Genomic DNA, 20,119 nt, shown 5'->3' on the forward strand with positions numbered 1-20,119 from the left:
ACACCTATAGGACAGGAAGGAGAATAACATCCCAGGATCCTATCCCATAATTCAATTTTATCACTGGACTGAGAAATGATTCCTTATTTCCAAGTCTAATCCCATCTGATTTCATTTCAGCCTGTTTTCTCATTAGCATTCCACCTCAATGTCGAGGCATCACTCCCTTCTAGTCTTGTTTTCATGAGGAAGTCCTCTTTATACTGAAGAGTAGGAATTATCATCAAACATCTGTAAATTTTGAGGGCTCCAAATGTCCTGTAGCATAAAGGCAAAGGTTGGCCGATCCTATAGGAAAAGGCAAATAGGTGAAAGAAGAGATTAAGTAACACTTTCTGAAATTACATGGGCCCTAACGAGCAATTTTTTATGTTGATTTGGAGCAAGTTGATTTGAGTTTCTCTGATTCCAGAGCCCATAATAGTCTATCTAAATCATATTTTTATTCTTTCTTCTATATCTAAATAGTAGTCCTGAGCACACTTTATCCTTGTTCCTTGTTATTTTTCTTTATAATTATTACTTTAAATTATGTATTCATTTTAATTAGTGCATATCTCCAGAATGCAAACTTCTTGAGGTCAAGGACTTTAATTTTCTTCCTTCTACTGATATATTTTAAGTGTGAATAGTCAGAATTGCTTTATCTTTTCTTTGTTTCTGATCAGTGATTTTATTTAACTTTTACAATATCACTTTAAAAAAATACTATTTGTGGACAGTTTGTGTTAGTGTATATCCAAATTCTATCTGTAAGATCAAAGAAAAAGACTGACATGTTTCCTAAATAAAAATAGCATTCAATCATAACATAATTTTAAATTTCATTTTCTATAAGATTTGGAATAATTTACCAAAATAAGGTTTGATATAAAAGCAAGACTTGCTAGTTCTCAGTGTTCGTATTTCTTTATAATGTTCTTAATTATTTTAATGTGTTTCTGTATGCATAATATTATATTGCATTTAAGGCTACCATTATTTGCTGTGGTTAATAATTAGCACATGTTTTATGATAACTTTCCAAATTTACTAGTATTAATATTGTACATCTGGTTTCATTGCAGCTTTCTTCTTAGATATTAGAGACATTCATATCGGTGTTAAGGTATTTTGAATAAACTATGGGAGAATTGCAATGCAACATTGCTGGATACAGAATGGCTCTTTTAGACACCAAGGCTAATAATTTTTAACAATATCTAAAAACATTGTAGGAAAAGCTTGAACCATGCTGGCACCAGGGACAGACAGGCATGAAAGATTAATGTAATCTTGCATATAATGATGCACATTCATACACAAAAAATGCATCTGCAATGTCATGTCAGTCAGCAGAAATCTTTGATGGGTAGGTACAGCTGTGCTGTCTCTTCTGGCAGAGCTGCCCTAGAAAATGCTAAATGTGGTTGTGATGCTTGGTGCCATCTGCAGTGTGCCCGTTTATCCTGTCTTCACTGGCATTCACAATACTGCGCAGGGCACCAGTGACTGTGGCGACAGCAATACAGAGTGACAGATTCATTTCCTTGGAGGATCCAGGCTCTGGTGGGCCAGTGTGCCACCCTCCTCTGTAGGTCTGGGTCTCCTGTCATTGGTGTTGGCTTGCCTTCCAATTTTCACTTCCAGCTCTTCCTCTGAATAGTCTAGCAATTCCAGACACACATTCTTGTGGTATGTAAATCTTACACTAACCTTTCAACTAATTTATTCATGTAAGGATGCCAAAGAAATTTAATATTGTTCAATGCCAGCTAATATGCTGTATTTTCAAAATACTGCTCCACAGCTTCGGGTTTAAAGGAAATGTGTCTTATTTAAGAAACACTAAATAGGCACCCAGGTAAATTCTCCAACCGCTGTATGTGGGATATCCCCAAATGACTTACACAGTTGGAACAAACATTGAGTATTTGACCTTCTTTTACATAAAGCTATAAAACATAACAGGAAACTAACATCTAACCCTCTTTCTATGATTGAAAGATAAATATTCAAAAATAAGCATTGTTTTATGACCTGACCATATGTTAACCATACAATTTTTTCAATCAAAGTTAAAAAGTGTATGGCATAATTTAAAACTTGCCTTGTTTGTGTGCTTATCTTTAATAGTAACAGAATATGAAGGGCATGCTGTGTCACTGCTTCAGGAATGTGAGCTCCAGGGATTCGATGGGTAGGTGATATTATTAATCTATGTGTGTTGTTTAGCTTACATTAGTAAATGTTTTGGTCAGTTTTGTCTGCATATTTGGGATATAACGATTTTAAATATTTCTAGTGTGGTTAATTGGGCTGTGTTTCATTTGTGTAATAACTAGCAATGATAATGACAATATGACATTGTCTTCTACCTCTCAGGACCTCTTATAGGAAAGCTGAAAGAGGAATCTCAGTATAAATGCTGGGAAACGAGAGGGTACTCATCTGTATATGTATGTTTGCATTTGTATTTCTTAATTCATGGGGCCAGTGTTATGGGGCAGCAGGTTAAACTGCCACTTGTGATACCCTTATTCTGTATTGGAGTACTGATTGAGTCCCAGCTTCTGTGCTTCTCATCCAGCTTCCTGGTAATAAAGGCAGTGGAAGATGACCTAAGTGCTTGGGCCCTTACCACCCATGTGGGAGACCAGGATGGAGTTCCTGGCTCCTGATTTCAGCCTGACCTAAACCTGGCTGTTGGTCATTTGTGGGGTAAACTTATTGATGAAAGATCTGTCCCTTTCTGTCTGTCTGTCTCTCTCTTTCAAATAGATACATGCATCTTAAAAAATATCTCATCCTTGGGGCCAGCCTTGTGGCACAGTGGGGAAAGCTGCTGCTTGCATCGCTGGGATTCCATATGGGCACCAGTTCATGTCCTGGCTGCTCCACTTCTGATCTAGCTCCCTGCTAATGGTCTGGGAAAAGTAGCAGCAGATGATCCAAGTGTTTGTATCCCTGAACCTGTGTCAGAGACCCAGAGGAAGCTCCTGGCTCATGGCTTCAGCGTTGCCCAGACCCAGCCATTGTGGCCGTTTGGAGAATGAACCACCAGATGGAAGATCTTCATTCATTCATTCATTCATTCTCTCTCTCTCACATTCAAATAAATCTTTAAAATAATTTAAAAATCTAATTCTTAATTCATGCCGGCGCCGCGGCTCACTAGGCTAATCCTCCACCTTGCGGTGCCGGCACACCGGGTTCTAGTCCTGGTCGGGGTGCAGATTCTGTCCCGGTTGCCCCTCTTCCAGGCCAGCTCTCTGCTGTGGCCAGGGAGTGCAGTGGAGGATGGCCCAAGTGCTTGGGCCCTGCACTCCATGGGAGACCAGGAGAAGTACCTGGCTCCTGCCATCGGATCAGCGTGGTGCGCAGGCCGCAGCGCGCTGGCCACGGCGGCCATTGGAGGGTGAACCAACGGCAAAGGAAGACCTTTCTCTCTGTCTCTCTCTCTCTCTCACTGTTCACTCTGCCTGTCAAAAAAAAAAAATCTAATTCTTAATTCATGACTTTCACCACCTGATTATATAGAAAGGCACTCATGAAAGATACTATTAGTCATTTCATGTAATGACTATGCATTGATATTGAAATTTTTTTTTGAAACTTACATTTTAAATTAAAATGTAAACTTACATTTTCATGAACATTTTGAAATGCCTCATATGCTATGATCCTCTTTTGAACATTTATTTCTGGTTTTATTAGCTAACCGTTGGTTAATTTAACTGTGGTTGACTGGAGGACATATTTGTAATAACGTTATTTGCAGAAAAAATAAAAGTGCTCATTTGAATTACCTCTTGGACTCTAGTAACAATAAAACAGGTGTGCTATTCATAATGGCCATTGGAAACCACTATCTCCAATACATTGCTGGAAGTGTGTAAAGATTGTGCAGTGGCACGCAGGCATTAGAAACAAGTTGGCTGGCATTTCCATTAAAGAATTGATTTGCTGAAGTCCTAGATTAAATGTGTAAGACTAAAACTTATATTTCTATTGGGAAGTTTTGTTTTTTAACAAGGGTGAATATTTAAGAGTTTATAAAGGTGGCAAGTATGTGAATTACTTGTGTCACATGCTGGGAAGGGGTCAACAAAAGACCTTTAATTAAGGTCAGGCCAGGCAGTTGGTTTTGTACTTTCATCAAAGTGTAAGAGTTTTATTTCCCCAAAGAACTATTGAAATATCTTACTGAAGGTAGTGATACAAGCAAAGGGAATTACTTGGAAGGATTTTTAAAAAATGCTTTACTTTTTTTTTAATGATAAATGTAGCTGGTAGGGAAGAAAGTTTGGTAAGCAAAACATGATTTTGCAAAAAGGAATTTGAGGGGAGTAACTCTACAAAGCAATATGATGTAAGTATTAGGCTCAAGAGTGTGAGGTTGGAGATCACTTTAGAATTTTGTATTTAGAGGTAGATAGATAAATAGACAATATTTAGGAGGTTATCAACAAGTATACAGTTTAAGAAAAGTAATTGGGAACATGATGCTCAGTCGTAGCTTGTGGGGAGCAACTGGGAGCAACTCGGACTAGACTAAGTTACTGGAATTAAGACTTATTCTATGCATCTGCTCTCCCACAATATGGCACTGGGAGAGGAGGAAACAGCTTCTACACAGCTGCCTCCAGTTCAACCAATAAACAGCAGGAACTGCTCCTGATTGGAGGAGAGCAGCGTACTCGGCGTGTGGGTAGCAGAGTTGGGATTGGTGGAAGAGGACTATAAAGGAGGAGAGAGACAACATGCACCAGGAACACCTGAGGAACATCTGAGCAGCCCCCGAGAGAGCCGGCCGGCAGTGTGCCGCTCCCCCGCGGAAGTGGGGAAAGTGGCCAGGGGGAACCGCCCTTCCACGGAGGTGGGAGGGACGGTAGCAAACCCGGGGAGGGCCGAGCAGACGGAAGAACAGCGCAGGGTCCTGTGTCGTTCCTCCACGAAGAGGGGGAGCGACATAGCTGCTTTAATGCACTGTGCAGTCCTAAACCAGGGATCTTGAGTTTATGAGAATAGCTGTATTAGAATGAATCCTGACTACCAGACTTGATTATATAGTTATGAGAACAACAGATACTACAAATATGAAACATTGTGTTGCCTACCAGTGGTATGAAGTGTTCTGCTAATTGTGGTATCTGTATGTATGTTCTGATGGTAATTTATTGTGCCAAGGATCAGGAAGAGCCTTGCATAGTAAAGAAACACTGCTGCTCAAGAGCAGCATAGTAATGTTTTTCTATCTGAACATATTTAATTCTTTATTTATCAAGGCAAGCATTGTTATCTTGTACTGTGCTACTAAGAGATATAAGTCCCTCAGTTAGTATTCATAATTTAAAATAATTGGACTTACCCATTATGTGAATTGTTCTATGATTTAACTGTTTCTAACTTCAGAGCTTGCTGATTTATTTTGGACTTAAACTAATTTAAAATTTCTTTTCAAAGTCATCTATGTTGTAAGATCCTTTAAATAGTTCATTTATTTTCATGGGTTCAGTGTTTTGAGTAGGAGCTGATATGATGGGATAATTATCTTAATAAAACATTAATTTCAAGGTACTCTACTTAGAATTACATAGATATGAGTCCAATGAGAACATAATTTCCTAAAGCACATCAAAAGAACCACTCTCTATCAAGTAGAAATCTTTGAAAATTGAATGTTCTACACTGGTGAGTATCTTATTGTTGGACTTTTTTGAAGAGTGGTTATGGGAACACTTTGTGAAAAACCTACAGAACAAATTTAAGGATAGATTGAGGTAACCCATGATGCTATGACTTTGTGTTAGTTTTTAACTTTTAAGTTTGTTAATTTTTAAAGCTTTCTGGTGGTTAATAAAATTATTAATAGATCTCAGTGTCATAGCAAATACATGATAATTACTACAATATAATTCTTAATTCCCATGTTAATATGATATTGATATGAAGACAATGCTAACATTTTACCGCATTCACTTCAAATGTAGAAATTATATACATATAAATATGTGCTTTTTTTCTTCAAAATAGAGATATCAATATCATAAGATGAGGGATTCATGCCAAAGATCATAACATGGGGAAAGAAGGGCATATTGTCACTGGCATGTTAATAAAAGATGGATTCACATTCTTTAAGAATTTTAGTCTGAAGCATTTCTGCCTGGTTCCAGCAGAGTTGTTGATAAAGTGATTAGGAAACTACCTAATGCTTTCTTTTTTTTTAAAGATTAATTTATTTATCAGAAAGTCAGAGTTACACAGAGAGAGACAGACAGACAGACAGATAAAGAGACTGACCTTCCATATGCTGGTTCACTCTACAAATGGCCACAATGGCTGGGACTGGGCCACGCCAAAGCCAGGAGCTTGGAACTTCATCCAGATCTCCCATGTGGGTAGCAGGGGCCCAAGCACTTGGGCCATTTTCTGCTGCTTTCCCAAGCGCACAAGTAGAGGACTGGATCAGAAGTCTCAAACAGGCTCCCATATGAGATGCCAGCATTGCCGGTGGCATCTTTACCTGCTATGCCACAGCACCAGCCCCATACCTAATGATTTCTAGATACAGACTGAAGAAGTTAAGAACCCAGAAAGATTATGTGTGTATTATTCAGTAAAGCAAGATGGTTTGGCCAATTATGTCAAATAAATGCTATATGGTAAAATTTTTAATATTTATATATTTATTTTGAAGGAGAGGGAAGGAGGGAGGGAGAGAGAGAGATTGAAAATGAGAAGAGAGAATAGTCCATCCACTAGTTCACACCCTAGATGGCCATAACAGCCAGCACTGGGTCAGGCCAAAGCCAGGAGCCAGGCATATCACCCAAGTCTCCCACATATATACCAGGAGCCCAAGGACTTGAGCCATCCTCCACTTCTTTTCCCAGGCCATTAGTAGGGAGCTGGATCAGAAAAGTAGTATCAACTGCCTGTACTTGAAATAGTAACAGTTGTACTTTCAAGTGTGACTGTAGTTAAATTAATCTTGACTTTTATAGAATTATAAATAAACTAGTTCTTTGGTATTTTTTCTCAAGTTTATTGAATTAAATTGTTTTATTTTTTTCTATCTTTAAAAATTTCCTTTATATAAAGGGAACACATTTTATGTATTTCATATGTATAGTTTTAAGAACATAATACTTCACACCCAGCCCTCTCTCCCTCCCTCAATACCTCCCTCCCTCCTGCTTCCTTTCTTACTTTTAATTTTTGCAATGACATAATTTCAATTTCTTTTATAATCACAAGCTTCATTCCCCACTAAATAGAGAATTCACAATTAGCAGAAAAGATTGCTCCTCAGCAATATGCACAAGTGCTATAAACAATAATCAAATCTCAAGATGTCAATTTCACTCATATGTTACTTCTTTTGTACTTTATATATTTACCACAAATTAGGGAAAACAAATTTGTCTTTTCTGGAACTGGTTTATTCCACTAAGCATAAGGATTTCCAATTAAATCCATTTTGTTGCAAAAGACAGGATTCTATTTTATGTTATGGCTGAGTAGTATTCCATTGTGTTTCTATACCACAATGTCTTCATCCAGTCACCAGTTGATAGAAATCTGGATTGATTCCATATATTAACTATTCTCAAAGGTCCTGTTATAAACATGGGGGTATAGATAACTCTTTCCTATGCTGATTTCACTTCCTTTGGGTAAATTTCCAGGAGTGGAATGGCTGGGTCTTAGGGTAGATCAATTTTCAGATTTCTGAAGAATCTCTTTCTGTCTTCCATAATTGTTGTAGTAGTTTACATTCCCACCAACAGAGTATTAGGGAACCATTTTCTCCACATCCGCACCAGTATTTATCAATTTTTTTTTCATTTTTGGATAATAGCCATTCTAACTGGGATGATGTGAAACCTCATGGTGGTATTTATTTCCTTGATGACTAGTGATCCTGAGCTTCTTTTCATGTATCTGATAGCCATTCATATTTCATCCTTTGAAGAATGCCTGTTCATATACTCAGCCCATTTCTTTCTTTTTTTTTTTTTTTAAGAATTAATTAATTATTTTAAAGGCAGCATTGTAGAGAGACATCCTCCATCTGCTGGTTCACACCCTAAACGACTAGTCAGTTCCTAGCCAGTGCATAGCCAGGCCAAAGCCAGGAGTTTCCTCAGGGTCTTTCATGTGGGTGCCAAGGAGTTGGGCCATCTTCCGCTGCTTTCTCAGGCACAGTGGCACAGGCTGTTGCAAGTTCCTCACTCATTCTGAAAAGATGGAGCCCCCACCAGCCACTGGCAGCGGGAGTCACTGGCGTTGTCCTGCTTGTGGTTGTACCATCACTGCTGCTCCTTTCTGTGGATTTTCCACTGCAAACTGCTCTCCTGTCCCCTGGGGTTATAGTTCCTCCTCTGTTCTTGTATAATCAGAGTCTTTTTTTCCCTATTCAACCATCTTGAATCTCGTAGTTTTTTCTTGTATTCATTTTTAACTTATTTAATCAATATAAATTTCCAAAGTACAACTTTTGTATTATAGCGGCTTTTCCCCCCATAACCTCCCTTCCACCTGAAACCATCCCATCTCCTATTCCCGCTCCCATCCCATTCACATCAAGATTCATTTTCAATTATCTTTATATACAGAAGATCGATTCAGTATATATTAAGTAAAGATTTCATTAGTTTGCACCCACACAGGCACACAAATATAAAGTACTGTTTGAGTACTAGTTATACCATTAATTCACAATGTACAACACATTAAGGACAGAGATCCTACATGGAGAGTAAGTGCACAGTGACTCCTGTTGTTGACTTAGCAATTGATACTCCTATTTATGACATCAGTAATCACCCAAGGCTTTTGTCGTGAGCTGCCAAGGTTAGGGAAGCCTCTTGAGTTCACAAACTCTGATCTTATTTAGGCAAAGCCATAGTCAAAGTGGAAGTTCTCTCCTCCCTTCAGAGAAAAGTACCACCTCCTTTGATGGCCCGTACCTTCCACTGGGATCTCACTCGCAGAGATCTTTCTTTTAGGTTTTTTTTTTATATATAATTTAATTAATTTATTTTTTGCCACAGTGTCTTGGCTTTCCATGCCTGAGAAACTCTCATGGGCATGGATTCTTTTAGCCAGATCCAAATGCCTTAAGAGCTGATTCTGAGGCCAGAGTGCTATTTAGGACATCTGCCATTCTATGATCTGCTGTGTATCCCACTTCCCATGTTGAATTGTTCTTTCCTTTTTAATTCTATCAGTTAGCATTAACTAGACCCACGGTAATCTAGATATAATTAGGCTAATGCTGACATTTTGTAAAATTGACCATGATATCCGTGTTATCATGTTAAGTGATGTTTTTAAAAAAAACCTTTAAAAATAAAACAATAATTTTGAATCAAAAATCCAATAATATAGTCCACAATTCAAAGATGATATCAATTAGGGTGGACATTGCAGGTTAAGCAGCTACTTGTATTGCCTGCTTCCCACACTGGAGTGCAGGTTCAAGTTGTGGCTCTTCTGCTTCAGATCTAGCTTCCTGCTAATGCTCCTTGGAAGGCAGCAGATGGTGATCCATGTCGGAGATCCAGATGGAGTTCCTGTCCTGGCTCAGCCCCAGCTAACTGCAGGCATTTAAGGAATGAACCAGTGACTGAAAGTCTCTGTCATTCATTCATTCTCATTCTCCTTTCCTCCCTTTTCTCTCTGCCTCTCTCATTCTATCTTTCTTTTTGTCTCCTTCCCCTTTAGCCCCAGTTTTACATCTCTAGATGAATCATCCTTTGGGGCATGCCAGGAAGGAATTTACTTGTTCTGTAAACAAGATTTCCCATATGCAAAAGATTATTCTAAAGTTTGTGTTTGAGTAACTCATTAGTGAGTTCTTTGCCTTTTTCTGTAGTATGCAGATTCTTGTTTTTGTGTATGTTCTATAGGTTAAGTAATGATATTTGTGCATGAGCATGATGAGGTAGTTGTTGACACAAATAAATACTCATATATGAAGAGTCTGGTCAAAGAAAATATGTATTGTGGAAATCTATGCATGGATTTCAAACATTTTTGCATCAAAATTTATCTTTTTGATTTTGCTTGTAGTTTTTTAAGACACTCTTAGTCCATCCTTATCCATTTAATTTATTTGTTCTGACAAAATGATTTTCAAAATAATGAAAATTGTTATAAGACCGCTGGGTTTCATATGTAGACTTGTTAGAAATTGAATAATAGTGAAGTCTCTAAGGCCACATTATCTTGTTTCTAATGTCTGGTCTATTACTTCTTAGTACTATGACCTTGGGAAAGTTACTTAATCTTGGTATGCCTTAGTTTTTAAACTGTAAATTGAGGTTGATAGTATTTATTATATGCAGTTATTGTGTAAATTAAATGAATTAATGTGTGGAAAGTCCAGAGAACAGTGCCTGTTATGCATAATAATTATTAACTAAGTATTGCTTTATTTTTAGTGATCATTTGAATTTCAAAAGATTTAGCACAGAATGTGTATCCCAGAATTTCAAAGGTTTTTGTTGGAGAGCATACTTATAGAAAGGCAATCTTGAGTTTCGAGTTTCTAAGGATCATGTCTGCGATTCAGGATTCCCGATCCAGAGACAATGGCCCCAATGGAATGGAGCCCGAAGGTGTCATCGAGAGTAACTGGAATGAGATCGTTGACAGCTTTGACGACATGAACCTCTCTGAGTCCCTCCTTCGTGGCATCTATGCCTATGGTTTTGAGAAGCCCTCTGCCATCCAGCAGCGTGCCATTCTTCCTTGTATCAAGGGTTATGATGTGATCGCTCAAGCCCAATCTGGGACTGGGAAGACGGCCACATTCGCCATATCGATTCTCCAGCAGATTGAATTGGATCTGAAGGCCACCCAGACCTTGGTACTAGCACCCACTCAGGAATTGGCCCAACAGATACAAAAGGTGGTCATGGCATTAGGAGATTACATGGGTGCGTCCTGTCACGCCTGCATCGGGGGCACCAATGTGCGTGCTGAGGTGCAGAAGCTGCAGATGGAAGCTCCGCACATCATCGTGGGCACCCCTGGCCGCGTGTTCAACATGCTTAACCGGAGATAACCGGAGATACCTGTCTTTCAAGTACATCAAGATGTTTGTACTGGACGAAGCTGATGAAATGTTAAGCCGTGGATTCAAGGACCAGATCTATGACATCTTCCAGAAGCTCAACAGCAACACGCAGGTGGTTTTGTTGTCAGCTACAATGCCTTCCGATGTGCTCGAGGTGACCAGGAAGTTCATGAGGGACCCCATCCGGATTCTTGTCAAAAAGGAGGAGCTGACGCTGGAGGGTATCCGCCAGTGCTACATCAACGTGGAACGCGAGGAGTGGAAGCTGGACACACTGTGTGACTTGTACGAAACCCTGACCATAACCCAGGCTGTCATCTTCATCAACACTCGAAGGAAGGTCGATTGGCTCACTGAGAAGATGCAAGCCCGGGACTTCACCGTCTCTGCCATGCATGGAGATATGGACCAAAAGGAGCGAGATGTGATCATGAGGGAGTTCCGCTCTGGCTCTAGCCGAGTACTGATTACCACTGACCTGCTGGCCAGAGGCATTGATGTACAGCAAGTTTCTTTAGTCATCAACTATGACCTTCCCACCAACAGGGAAAACTATATTCACAGAATTGGCCGTGGTGGACGCTTTGGCCGTAAGGGTGTGGCTATTAACATGGTGACAGAAGAAGATAAGCGGACTCTCCGAGACATCGAGACCTTCTACAACACCTCCATTGAGGAGATGCCCCTCAATGTTGCTGACCTCATCTGAGAGGGACTGTCCTGCCACCTAGCCCCAGCTGGGGTTCAGTCCTCAGGGGCTGAGGAGCAGCAGGAGGGGGGAGGGGAGGGAGCCAAGGGATGGACATCTTGTCATTTTTTTCTTTTTTTTTTTCTTTGAATAAATGTCACTTTTTGAGGCAAAAAAAAAAAAAAAAAGGCAATCTCTAGGCAATCTCTACCAACTCCAGTAAATGAGTGAACATAGACATGATGCTGGAAGTTGGTACAAGATTTCAGGAGCGGAGAGTTGCCATTCTGTATACATAAATGCCAAATTTTCTTACTAACTTGGATGTTGCTGTGGATGACTTTACGTTTTCCTTTAAATGACACAAGTCAGCATGGCAGGCATGGACAGGGAGTTATACTTGAGTTTATAGAATGTTTGGAAATCAAAGTTTCAAGTAAGGTTCAAATCAAGGCTTGGCTTCCCCATTTGTAAAGATAGGGCTAACAGCTACCATACAGAATTCTGAAGATTTAACAGAAAAGAGTTAGTCATGCAAAAGAAGATAATCATGTACATAGTTTGTCCTTGGCAGGTACACTTTCCTTGACCCAGTCAGCATATTGTGAACCTCTGGGATCAGTTCCTACTGCCCCTAATCAAAAGTGACATGGGTCTTGTCCTGCATCTCTTCTAGCTGGAAGGGACTTGGATTGCCCTAGCTATTTGGAGTCCTGGGTTCTAACATCATCTAGGTGAGGGGACTAGAAATTGGAAGGAAAGTAGAAGGAATTGAAGGAAACATAATTTCAGCCTCTAGTCACCATCTTCTCGAGCTTCGTATATTTAGAGAACCATTAACCCTGCTGATTATGGCCATTTTGTTTGGAATATTGAATTTTAAATGTATCAAATGCAATGTCACTAATATTTACAAATTATGGGCCTCACCTCAAACTCAGTTTGTTATAGAAAAATCAGACCTGTTTTAGCTGGCTTCCTCACAGGATGTGAAGTGGTCATGGCTGAGACACTCCTCACCTTTAGACTGAGCAAGATCCTTCTATCGCTGCTGGGCCTGTGTAAGCCTTGAGTTGTGACACTTGCTTTCAGTACTGCAAAATCCCCCTTCTTTTGGATAAACTGATGAGTTTCATAATAAGGATTATTTTATATGTTTGAAATACAAATGAAGAAATTCTCAGATTTTACATAGTGCTTTTTTTTTATTAAAAAGCTTTTATTTAATGAATACACATTTCATAGGTACAGCTTTAGGAATATAGTGGTTCTTCCCCCACTACCTGCCCTCCAACCCTAACTCCCGTCTCACCTTCTATTCCCTCTCCCATCCCATTCTTCATTAAAATTCATTTTTAATTATCTTTATATATGGAAGATCAACTCTATACTAAGTAAACATTTCAACAATTTGCACCCACACAGGCACACAAAGTATAAAGTATGGTTTGAAAATGAGTTTTATCATTAATTCTCATAGTACAACTCACTAAGGACAGAAGTCCTACATGGGGAGTAAGTGCACAGTGACTCCTGTTGTTGGTTTAACAACTGATACTCTGATTTATGATGTCATTTATCACCTGAGGCTCTTGTCATGAGTTGCCAAGTCTATGGGAGTCTTTTGAGTCCACAAACTCCATCAGTATTTAGACAGAGCCATCAGCAAAGTGGAAGTTCCTCCTCCCTTCAGAAAAAAGTGCATCCTTCTTTGATGGGCCCTTCTTTCCACTGGGGTATCACAGAGATCCTTTATGTAGAACATCTTTTGCCATAGTGTCTTGGCTTTCCATGCCTGAAGTGCTCTCATGGGCATTTCAGCCAGACCTGAATGCCTTAAGGGCTGATTCTGAGGTCAGAGTGCTATTTAGGGTGTTAGTCATTCTATGAGCCTGCTGTGTGCACTGCTTCTCATGTTGGAACATTGTCTCCTTTTTGATTCTATCATTATTACCAGAAACTTGGTCTTATTTATGTCATCCCTTTTACACTTAATCCTATCTCTATGATCAATTATACACTTAATATGATCACATTAACATGTAAGATGACATTAGTACCACCCAACTTAATGGGATTTGGAGTCCCATGACAAGTTTTTAGCTTTATTCCCAGGAGTGAGTTCCGGAGAATGTGTGCCAAACTGTACAACCCCTTCCTCTCTTATTCCCACTCTTATTTTTAACTAGGATCTATTTTCAATTGAATTTATATACTATGATTACTTCTATGTTAAGTAAAGAGTTCAACCAATGGTATTAAGTAGAAAAGAAATTTATTTTTTTTAACTTTTATTTAATGAATATAAATTTCCAAAGTACAGAATATGGATTACAATGGCTTCCCCCCCATAATGTCCCTCCAACCCGCAACCCTCCCCTTATCCACTCCCTCTCCCCTTCCATTCACATCAAGATTCATTTTCGTTTCTCTTTATATACAGAAGATCAGTTTAGCATACATGAAGTAAAGATTTCAACAGTTTGCTCCCACACAGAAACATAAAGTGTAAAATACTGTTTGAGTACTAGTTATAGCATTAAATCTCAATGTACAGCACACTAAGGACAGAGATCCTACATGAGGAGTAAGTGCACAGTGACTCCTGTTGTTGACTTAACACATTGATACTCTTGTTTATGGCATCAGTAATCACCCTAGGCTCTTGTCATGAGCTGCCAAGGCTATGGAAGCCCCCTGAGTTCACTGACTCTGATCATTTTTAGACAAGGCCATGGTCAAATGGAAGTTCTCTCCTCCCTTCAGAGAAAGGTACCTCCTTCTTTGATGACCCATTCTTTCCACTGGGATCTCACTCGTGGAGATCTTTCATTTAGGTTTTTTTTCCCCAGAGTGTTTTGGCTTTCCATGCCTGAAATACTCTCATGGGCATTTCATCCAGAAAAGAAATTTATAAAAATGGTCCTTGACAGTCAAGACAAGAGCTGTCCAAGTCATTGCTACTCAAAGTGTTCATTTCACATCTACAGATATCCTTTTAGGTGCTCTATTAGTTGTCACAGATTAGGGAGAACATATGGTATTTGTCCTTTTGGGACTGGCTTATTTCACTAAGTGTGATGTTTTCCAGATCCATCCATTTTGTTGCAAAAATCTGGATTTTGCTTTATTTTTTAATATACCGCTGTGTAGTATTCCACAGAGTACATATGCCATAATTTCTTTATCCAGTCTTCCATTGACAGGCATTTAGGTTGATTTCATGTGTTAGCTATTGTGAATTGAGCTGCAATAAACATGGAGGTGCAGATAACTCTTATTTGCTGATTTCATTTCCCTTGGGTGAATTCCAAGGGGTAGGATGGCTGGGTCGTATGGTAGGGCTATATTCAGATTTCTGAGATATCTCCAGACTGACTTCCATAGTGGTTTTATCAGTTTGCATTCGCACTAAATATGGATTAGTGTACCTTTCCCCCCCACATCCTTGAGAGCATGTGTTGTTTGTTGATTTCTGTATAAAAGCCATTCTAACTGGGGTGAGGTGAAACCTCATTGTGGTTTTGATTTGCATTTCTCTGATGGCTAGTGATCCTGAGCGTTTTTTCATGTGTCTGTTGGCCATTTGGATTTCCTCTTTTGAAAAATGTCTATTGAGGTCCTTGGCCCATCTCTTAAGTGGGTTGTTTGTTTTGTTATTGTGGAATTTCTTAACCTCTTTGTAGATTCTGGTTGTTAATCTTTTATCAGTTGCATAGTTTGCAAATAATTTCACTCATTCTGTTGGTTGCCTCTTCACTTTTCTGTTTCTTTTGTAATACAGAAACTTCTCAATTTAAAGTTATCCCATTTGTTAATTTTGGCTTTGACTGCCTGTGCCTCTGGAGTATTTTCCAAGAAGTCTTTGCTTATGCCTATATCTTGCAGGGTTTCCCTGATGTTCTCTAATAATTTGATGGTGTCGAGTCATAGATTTAAGGTATTTAATCCATTTTGAGTGGATTTTTGTGTAAGGTGTAGGGTAGGCATCTTGCTTCATACTTCTGCATGTGAAAATCCAGTTTTCCCAGCACCATTTATTGAATAGACTATCCTTGCTCCAGGAATTGGTTTTAGCTCCCTGGTGATTCTGTTCTATTCAATTAGTCTATCCATCTATTTTTTTTTAACCAGTAATAGGCTGTTTTGATCATAACTTCCTTGTAGCATATCTTGAAATCTGGTATTGTGATGCCTCCGACCTTGTTTTTATTGTACAAGATTGCTTTAGATATTTGGGGTCTCCTGTGCCTCCATATAAATTTCAGCATCATTTTTTCTAGATCTGAGAATATCTGGTATTTTGGTTGGTAGTGCATTGAATCTGTAAATTGCTTTGTGTATTATGGACATTTTTATGTTATTCTTCCAATCCATGAACATGGAAGATTTTTCCATTTTTTTGTATCTTCTATTTCTTTCTTTAATGTTTTGTAGTTCTCATTGTAGAGATCTTTGACATCCTTGGTTAAATTTATTCCAAAGTATTTGATTATTTTGTAGCTATTGTGAATGGACTGATACTAGAAGTTCTTTCTCAGCTTTGGCATTGTCTGTTTATACAAAGGCTGTTGATTTTTATGTATTGATTTTATATCCTGCTACTTTACCAAACTCTTCTATGAGTTCCAATATTCTCTCAGTGGAGTTGTTTGGATCCCCTATACATAGAATCATGTCATCTGCAAATAGGGATAGTTTGACTTTCTCCTTCCCAATTTGTATCCCTTTGATTTCTTTTTCATGCCTAATGGCTCTGGCTAAAACTTCCAGGGCTATACTGAATAGCAATGTTGAGAGTGGGCGTCCCTGTCTGGTTACGGATCTCAGTGAGAATGCTTCCAACTTTCTCCCATTCAATATGATGTTGGCCATGGGTTTGTCATAACTTACCTTGATCGTGTTGAGGAATGTTCCTTCTATACCCAATTTGCTTATAGTTTTCATAATGGAAGGATGTTGTATTTTATCGAATGCTTCCTCTGCATCTATTGAGATAATCATATGGTTTTTTTTCAGCAGTTAATGTGATGTATCACATTGATTGATTTGCAAATGTTGAACCACCCCTGCATACAGGGATAGATCCCACTTGGTCTGGGTGGTTGATCTTTCTGGTATGTTTTTGGATTTGATTGGCCAGAATTTGGCCACTTTGGTTGAAGATTTTTGCATCTATGGTCATCAGGGAAATTTATCCATAATTCTTTCTTTGTTGCATCTTTTTCTCATGTAGGAATTAAGGTGATGCTGGCTTCATAGAAAGAATTTAGGAAGAATCTCTCTCTTTCAATTGTTTTTTAAGAACTTGAGAAGAATTGAGGTTAGTGCTATAAATGTCTGATAGAATTAACTGTGAAGCCACCTGATCCTGGGCTTTTCTTTGTTTGGAGGGCCTTTATCACTGTCTTGGTTATGGTTTTGTTTAGATTTTCTATGTCTTCATTACTGACTCAATTTAGGTAATTTATATGTGTCCAGGAATCTCCCCATTTCTTTTAGGTTTCCCAGTTTGTTGGCATACAGCTCTTAGTAGTAATTTCTGGTGATACTTTTTATTTCTCTAGTGTCTGTTATATTTTCCTTTTCATCTCAAATTTTATTGATTTGAGTCTTCTCTCTCCTTTTTTTGGTTAGTTGGGCCAATGGTGTGTCAATTATGTTTGTTTTTTCTAAAATCCAGCTCTTTGTATTGCTGATCCTTTGTATTTTAATTCAATTTTGTTGATTTCTTCTCTAATTATTTCTTTTCTCCTACTAGTTTTGAGTTTGTTTTGATATTGTTTTTCTATATCCTTGAGATGCATTGATAGCTCATTTATTTGGTGCTTTTACAATTTCTTGATATAGGCATGTATTGATATAAACTTTCCTCTTAATGCTGTATCCCATAAGTTTTGATATGTTGTGTTGTCATATTTATTAGTTTCCATAAGTTTTTTGATTTCTCTTTTCATTTCTTCTTTGACCCACTGTTCATTCAGGAGTGTGTTGTTCAGTCACCATGTGTTTGCCTATGTTCTAGGGATTTCTGAGTTGCTGATTTCCAGCTTCATTCCATTGTGTTCTGAGAAGATGCATGGTATGATTTTGATTTTTTTTAATCTGCTGAGACTTGCTTTATGGCCTACTATGTGATCAATCCTAGAGAAATTCTCATGTACCGCTGAGAAGAATGTGTGTTCTGCCACTGTAGGATGAAAAGTTCTGTAGATATCTGTTAGGTCCATTTTGACTAAATCTGAAGTTCCTTGCTGATTTTCTGTATGGTTGATCTGTTCATTGCTGAAAAGTGGAGTATTGAAGTCCCCCATTAGTATTGTATTGTATTGTATTGGAGTCTAAGTCTCCCTTTAAATTCCTTAACATTTGTTTTAAATAGCCAGGTGCCCCAGGTGCATATAGTTTAATAATAGTTACATCTTCCTATTGAATTGTTCTCTTAATCATTGCATAGTACCTTTGTTTGTCTCTTAACAATTTTTGTATTATTATGTTTTGTCTGATAATAAGATGGCTACACCAATTCTTTTTTGGTTTCTGTTGGCATGGAATATCTGTTTCCATCCCTTTCCTTTCAGTCTGCATACATCTTTGTTGGTGAAATGTATATATAGTACTTATGTGCAAGTACTCTCTCCCACATAGTCGTCTTACCTAAGGTCTTAGAAAATAGTAACAGGGGGGTGGTATTGTGTAGTGGGTAAAGCTGCCACCTATGACACCAGCATCTCACATGGGTACCCATTCAAGACCCAGCTGCTTCACTTCTGAACCAGCTCCCTGTTGATGTGCTTGGGAAAGTAGCACCCATGTGGGAGACCCAGAAAAAGCTCCTGGTTCCTGGCTTTGGTTTGATGCAGCCCTGGTCATTGTGGCCATTTGGGGGGTGAACCTGTGGATGGATGCACGCTGTCTCTTGCTCTGTGTCTCTGTCTTTCCCTCTCATTGAAATTCTTTCTTTGAAATAAAGAAAAATAAATCTTTAGAAAGAAGTAATAGTACTGTCTAGGATCACAGAGTAGCATACAGTAAATTTAGAAGTGTCATATAGCATTGATGTCAGGGAGAAAAAAAACAGGTCAGCTTTGTAATTATTACATTTCTATACTGATGATAATTAGCCTTCAATTAAAGCTTCACTTTTTACATGATTTTTATTGCTATCTTTTTAGTGCTTTACTAAGAATTAGCAGAATTTTATGGCATTCATTCATACTAAATGAATTGTGGACATGAAGTATTATTAATCTAAACAAAATGAGAATGGTTTGCTTCTGGATGTTGATGTTAACAGAACAGAAAGGTCAGATGTGAATTCACATATTATAATGTTTTATTACCTCTTAACTCCCTTGAACAAATGTGGTCTATGGGAGATAATTACCTGGGTATTTCATTTGTAAAGAAAATTTTACCTGTGCCATGCTTGTGTGTACTTATTCATTGATATATACTAAAGTGTTGGAAGGTATATATGAATAATTTTTCAGTAGACCATATCTGGTTCATAAAATACTGTGAATTCTTGATTTAACTAATCATTATAAATTATTTTGAAATTTTGCATTATTTTTCTCAATTTGTTTTTCAGTGTTGTTTGTGTTGGTGGAGATGGATCTGCAAGTGAGGTAGCCCATGCTTTGCTTCTTAGAGCCCAGAAGAATGCTGGAATGGAAACAGATGGAATCCTGAGCCCTGTCAGAGCACAGCTTCCACTTGGCTTGATACCAGCAGGCAAGGGACTGGCTTCAGAATTTTAATTGACCTCCTCCTCTTCCCCTTTTCCTAGACACTATGACACAGCATTAAACTTGCAAACATTGAGTTTGAAAGATCCAGGCTTGACTTCAGTATCCGCATGAAAGAATATGAGACTTCAAACAAGTCATTTAATTTTTTGAACTGTATTTTTCTAATATATAGAACAGAGATAACATAATATTCACTTCATTCAAAATTATTGTAGTACGAAATTAGATAATTTATACAAAGGGCTTACTAGATAGTTAGAACAGTAGTTGCATATACTGACGCTTTATCTCCACATAAAATGGTCTACTGGGTACACACTTGACTCCAGTCAAGCTTTTGATGATTTCATTCACTGCTGCACACTAAAACTGTAAAGATGGATGTCCCTGGAGGACACATTGGACAGTGAGTGGAGAGTGGGCTACAAAAACTGGTGTTCACACTTGTCGTGGTAAAACGTAGCTGAATTTTATAAAGCAACAGCACTGAATTTTACAGCTATGATGACTGTATATTTCTTATTCTTTTGAAAGCATGCTATGTATCCAGTGGGTATTTGCCACTTTAATGTTTTTTCCAGGTGAGATACAATATGCTGCCAAAAC

At 38.4% G+C, this 20,119-nt stretch overlaps 2 protein-coding genes across 6 annotated transcripts in view; both read left to right on the forward strand.

The window, feature by feature from the left end:
• CERKL (CERK like autophagy regulator) overlaps positions 1-20,119 on the forward strand; it is a 175,694-nt gene that overhangs the window by 131,851 nt on the left and 23,724 nt on the right. For all 5 annotated transcript variants that reach the window (XM_008258805.4, XM_070070504.1, XM_070070503.1 and 2 more), the window contains 2 exons: positions 2,116-2,179; positions 19,354-19,496. In XM_008258805.4, coding sequence (XP_008257027.2) covers positions 2,116-2,179; positions 19,354-19,496 — 207 coding nt within the window. The remainder of the gene's footprint in view (positions 1-2,115; positions 2,180-19,353; positions 19,497-20,119) is intronic.
• On the forward strand, positions 10,519-11,914 carry LOC100357733 (eukaryotic initiation factor 4A-I-like). The gene is given in 2 exon segments (XM_008258804.4): positions 10,519-11,047; positions 11,049-11,914. Coding segments are annotated over 2 exon segments (1,230 nt in total). The 5' UTR covers positions 10,519-10,549; the 3' UTR covers positions 11,781-11,914.

Source organism: Oryctolagus cuniculus, chromosome 3, assembly GCF_964237555.1.
Source record: "Oryctolagus cuniculus chromosome 3, mOryCun1.1, whole genome shotgun sequence".
Taxonomy (NCBI): domain Eukaryota; kingdom Metazoa; phylum Chordata; class Mammalia; order Lagomorpha; family Leporidae; genus Oryctolagus; species Oryctolagus cuniculus.